Raw genomic sequence first — 6,000 nt, 5'->3', positions numbered from 1 at the left:
ATTTATGTCTCTGTTTTGCTGAGTGTGCAGATCCTGTTATTATGAATAGCTATTTTACCAGTGTTACTTATCAAAGTTATGGAGAGTTACATGTAAACAAATTTTATATCAATAAAGGTAGAATATTCCCTAACAAAAATATGAGAAATCTTAAATGTAATTTATATCACACTTGGGGATTTTTCAGTAGAAACAAACTTAATATGTTATAGTAAGTCGAAAAAATAATAACAAATACATGCTTTTTATAGAATATTAAAGAAGTATATTTGTATGAATAAAATCAGCTTATCTTAACGAACATTTTAACTCAGAATATTTTAGCTTAGGAAGCCATGAAAAAAGTTTATAAAATCATATCTCTGTATGCATATTTGATGATAGTGTGCTTTAACAGATTACTTATAAGCAGAATAATAATGCATTCTTATTGTTAATACTATCTTACATCATTTCATTCAACCAATACCATAATCCACTAATACAAAAACAACTATTATTTCTGTTTTACTGTCCAGGAAAGTGAGATTTAAGTACTTTCTCAAGGTTACGTAGATATCTATCAGTGGCAGAGATATCCAAAACAGGCTCTTAAATAGATGGCATTTGTTCTCTCAAAAGCAAAGTTTTAGAATTGTGAAATTCGTTATCATTAATTTTATTTACTTCTAAGTAGGTATCTACTATTCCAGCCACCAAATTGACTTGAAGCCTGTTTCAAAATAGCTTCATTGAGGACATTCTTAAGGCTCTTGAAAATGTATACTTATGCAACAGTGTACATATTTCTCACTTTTTGTACTTGTTGACTTTTTAAAAAAGTAATATATAAATTAAGTTGATAGATCCTAATTTTTATAGACCAATTTGTTTTATAGTTTTGTAGATATTTTGTCAAAATTTTGGTTTAATTTTGATATTACTGCTCAACCATTGATCTCTGTCAAATAGTTAATAAGATTTCAGATTGAATAGAGGAAGAACTATGGAAAATAAAATTTTAATCATTTTGTAAAATAAAACATATGAACTAGAACTAATTATTTTTAAATTTACCAACTTTAAATGTTTGGGTTTTAGTTATAAAGTTTTATCAAAGTGAGATCTTACATGTATTTTGCACACCTTTCACACCAAAACTTAAATCACACATTAAACCCATTGTGGGATTTCGTTAATGGATTTCATGAGTCCATTATTGGATTCATGTTATTTTTATGAAGTAGAAAGTTAGAATTAATGGAATATAAGTTTAATACCATGTTATTAGCACTTTCCTTTAAAGAATTTAGATCAGATTTTCTTACCAAGTTTACAGAGCTATAAACTTATCATTTTAATGACATTTAAACATATTTAAATCCTAGGCTATTAATTTTTATACTGTAAAATTGTCTGTTCTTGCTATGCTCCTAATATTTTTTCCACCATAATAGATGAATATGCAGCATTACTAAGTTATGAAAATTGTTATAGTAGCAGTATAAATGCTATTTTAGTGTTATGCAAAATTGACTCATTTTTACCAGACTTCAGTATTTTCTCATTTTCATTCTTCTTTTGCTTTTTGATATTCAGTTAGCTGTGTTGTCTACTGTACTTGAGTATTTAATGCCATGGTATGCAAGGACCAAAATTGATTATAGTACCAGGTCACCTTGTATTTTTTGTAATGACTGACTTTCTGGTACAGTTTATAAAATGTTTATTTGAATGATATACAATGGAATAAGTAAAATGCAGATTTCTTCAACCTTTCTTGACTAATATTCTTTGCCTTTTTTGTGCTGTTCCAAAAAGTAATAATTACTAGGTTTATTTATTTATTAATTTTTGGTTTGTAAGCCACTTAGAATGGTTTAATTGTAGAATTAGGTGTCGGGTGTATTGGTCCTATAGTTGATTGCTTAGATTTTTTTTTAAACTTACGCCTTATTAGGTATTTGTGTAGTATTGTTATAAAGTAATTTCTTAATCATAATGATTGTGATCAAGTTATTATACCAAATTATTAGTCCTGTAGAGGGTATTAAAAAGTTAATTAAATGTATTAAAAAGAATACTATTTTCTACATTAAGCCTTGCCATAGAAAGTTTATAGATGAAGTTCCTAAAATCAGCTATTTCCATTTATTTAATGTATTCCCTATATATTGTGACTGCAGTTTAATTGAGCAGGAAGTAATCCACTTGCATGTTTTTTGGTTGGGTTTTAAAGTGTTTTTTAACATTGATTAATGGGAGATGAAAGAAAAACTAAAAAGCAGTTAAATATGTCTGTAAATTAGATGAAGGAAAAATATAGGGTAAAATACTATAGTGTTAGGAAAATATTCTGAAGCTGTAATAATAATTGTGGTAGAATTTAAAGTACCATGCATTTAAAAATCTTAACCTTATAACAATCTGTGAGTTAGTTAAGTAAGATAGATTATTACCCTTATTTTATAGATAAAGAATAGTAGGCTTAGTAAATTTAAATAAAAATTATTAAGACATTTCAGGTTAGGGAAGGATTTCTTGAGGCAGAAAAGGCCCAGACCATAAAAGATTGATATTATGCATAAAATAATCAATAGAAAAAAGGACAGAAGCAGTTCCCAGAAGAGGAAACTCAAATGATCAAAAACAAAGTTTTGTCAAACATCAGATTGTCAGAGATTAAAATACCTGACTATACTGCATGTTTTCAAGGTTGAGGGGAAATAGTAATTCTCATGCTGCCAGGGGAAGGTAATTTGGTACATTCCTTCTGGGTGATGTTTGCTAGCGTGTTTTAATGTGTAAGAGTGAAGAATTGGAAACAACCTAAATGTCTGCTATCAGTAGGGAGAAGATTAAAAAATTTATGATAAAATATTGTGATGGAAATTATACAGCAGTTAAAAGTAATGCACTGGATCTATGTAAGTTAACTCTCCGAAACATAATGAAGAGTGAAGAAAATTGTGAAAATGATATGTTTATTATATTACTATTTATGTGAACTCTAAAGCTACATATATCAATACTGGGTATTTTTTCATGGATATGCATGCATTCATATAAATGTATTTTAGAATATCCTGGAGGGATATATTTTAAATTCACATAGTGGTAGTTTCTGGAAAAGATAAAGGGAACTTAACTGGAATGTAATACTGTTTTTTCTTTTTTAAAGTAAGACAAAGCAAACATAGAAAGTGTTAATTTCAGTTCTGGGTGATAAGGGCATGGTCATTTGTTAAATTATTCTTTCTACTTCTTTTCAAAGTTTCATTAAAAAAAGAAAAAGAAAAGTTACTAAAACACAGTAGTTGGGAGAGCTAGTAATTAAACTTAGGACTTGATTCCCAAGTCTAGAGCTTTTTCAATTAATATGTTCCTTCAGAATGAGAAGGAAAAAAAGAAAGATCAAATGATGAAAAAGCAGTTAAAATTTAGTTTTATAGCAGTAAGAATACGAATTATGTGTTTATGCTAAAATTTCTTGAGAGGAAAGGAAGGTTACAGGATCAATTAAAAATTATTATAATCTTATATTGTTTTAAATCTTTAAGCATGCTGTTATCATATATATGTATAGAGAGCAATTTAGGTACTTAGGAAAAAAAGTTACCTTAATTTATTGTTTAAAATGTAATACATATTTCTGTTGCATGTAATGGAAGACTTTAGGTGATTTGAAATTTTTGTATAAAATTCATGAAAATAATTTAATCCAAATATACAATCTGATTTCAATCTAAAAAATTCAAAACTAGTTTTTCTTCCATTTTGTAAAGTCATTCTTCACAAAAACTTTACAGCCTTTTTATTTACAGCTTCTCTCCAAGATAAAATGGCAAACCCCAAAGAGAAAACTCCAATGTGTCTGGTAAATGAGTTAGCCCGTTTCAATAGAGTCCAACCCCAGTATAAACTTCTGAAAGAAAGAGGGCCTGCTCATTCGAAGGTAAGGTTTTGAAGAGAGGTGGTGAGACATGCTTATCATAGTCTATCAGATTTATGATCTCAGGTTTTAATTGTGCTTTTTGGGGGGGAGGGGGTAGTGGATGGCGTAAAGGCTCTTAGTTCTCTATTAAAAATATTTTGCAGTCTGTAACTAAACAATTTTATAGCTCATTATGGTTTACAGAGCTCTTTCAGAGACTACTTCATAAAAACCTTAATGAAACCACATGAGATATGGATTTTTGATTTCCTTTTAAGAAACTCAGGCACGGAAAAGTTAAGTAACTTGCTTTATAGTTCATGAGTGCCAGTGCCAGTGCTTGAACATGTATTCTGTGGCTCCCAAGTACTGTGCTTTTTCCATTACATAGTAACTGCTAACAGAAAAATGGATACAGAGTAAAATACAACAACATTACTTAGTGAGATGTCTTTTCCAATATGATTTTTAATTCTAAGATTCACCATTTATAAAATTTGTATATACCAGTTTTGTTGTTATCTATGTATTCAGTTATAATATTCTTTTAATGGAAAATTGATTTATATTTTTATATAGCCTCATATATGTTTTTACATATACATGTTGCAAAGAAATCTATGACTGATGCATTTATGTTTGAGCTCTATTAATCTGTTTTTGTTTTTTTTAATTTATTTATTTATTCATTTATTTATTTTTGGCTGGGCTGGGTCTTTGTTGCTGCGCACGGACTTTTTCTAGTTGCAGTGAGCAGGGGCTACTCTTCCATGCCGTGGGCGAGCTTCTCATTGTAGTGGCTCCTCTTGTTGCGGAACACGAGCTCTAGGTGCGCGGGCTTCAGTAGTTATGGCTCACAGTCTCTAGAGCGCAGACTCAGTAGTTGTGGCGCACGGGCTTAGTTGCTCCGAGTCATGTGGAATCTTCCCAGACCAGGGCTCAAACCTGTGTCCCCTGCATTGGCAGGTGGATTCTTAACCACTGCGCCACCAGGAAGTCCTATTAATCTGTTTTTAAAAACTCAGTTGTGCACAAATTTCCTTGACACGTTTTTAATCTTGGATATTGGAGATTATGATAATGATTATAAATTTTTGTATACAGTGTGGAAGCAGTTGATTCTCTAAAAGTTGGTTAATCTTCATAAAGCACAGGATTATTTGTTTTCTAGCATCTCCTTCAAAGTAAGGAAAATAAGATGAAACTGAAATCCATCAATTTTATTCCATATTAGAGGCTTTTATGAAGGATTTCTGGGCAGCACTTTAATTTGTTCATAATATTTTTTGTTCAGAGAAAAAGGTAGTGGCCTTGGTCTACCTGTCTAGTCTTATATCCTGATCCTCTCCCATTCCCGTTAATCATATCTATTTCAAACTCATTCTTTCTGCCCTTAATCATGTTGAACTATTTTCATTTCTTATAATGTCTCATGTTTTTTCACATCTGTCAGGTTTGAACACACATCTCACATCTTTCAAACCTTTGTGAAACTTCTCTGCTCCTTCCTCTGGGTCTCCAGCAGGTTCCGACTTTCTTAGTTGTAGTCGTTACTGTGCTGTGGTACCATGGTATTTGTTGGTCATTATTATTGTATGAGACTGAGCTTATTTAGGGTAAGAAATATTTTATTCTTCTACAGTTCATGGTTCCTCTAGTATGTGTCCTCTTTGCTTCTCATGGCCAATTCCAGGTGTTCTTCCTTGACCCCCAGGTTTGAATTTCATGTTAATAGACTTACCCCCAATGTAACATCACAGTAGTCGTTTGCTGACCTCTGGATGATTCCATCACATTTCTCACGGCTCACTTTCACTCTCTACAATACTCATCCTGTTTTAATTTTTGATGATATCATTGTCTAAATGATGGTTGTTCCAACATGCTGACATTTCAGTTTCTTGCATGTCTCCAGTTATGTTGTCTTCCATTCTCCTTCAGCCACTCATTCCTGTGATCACATTCTTGATTTTTTCATTACCAATAACTGCAAGACCCTCCATAATTATAATCTCAAGCATTCATTCGTCTCTGACACCTACTTCATTCCCTCTAGTAGTCTGACTTCAATAGTCCTTTCACACCAC

At 31.2% G+C, this 6,000-nt stretch overlaps 1 protein-coding gene across 2 annotated transcripts in view; it reads left to right on the top strand.

The window, feature by feature from the left end:
- Positions 1-3,805: 3,805 nt before the first annotated feature.
- Positions 3,806-6,000, top strand: part of STAU2 (staufen double-stranded RNA binding protein 2) — a gene marked incomplete at its 3' end in the record, with an annotated part of 276,482 nt that continues 274,287 nt past the window's right edge. Inside the window, exon 1 of one of the 2 annotated variants that reach the window (XM_079722642.1) lies at positions 3,806-3,934. In XM_079722642.1, coding sequence (XP_079578768.1) covers positions 3,821-3,934 — 114 coding nt within the window. In that variant the 5' untranslated portion in view covers positions 3,806-3,820. The remainder of the gene's footprint in view (positions 3,935-6,000) is intronic. The other variant, XM_079722643.1, reaches the window with a different exon arrangement.

Source organism: Hyperoodon ampullatus, assembly GCF_949752795.1.
Source record: "Hyperoodon ampullatus genome assembly, chromosome: 17".
Taxonomy (NCBI): Eukaryota; Metazoa; Chordata; class Mammalia; order Artiodactyla; family Ziphiidae; genus Hyperoodon; species Hyperoodon ampullatus.
This window is presented reverse-complemented; position numbering and strand designations above follow the sequence as displayed.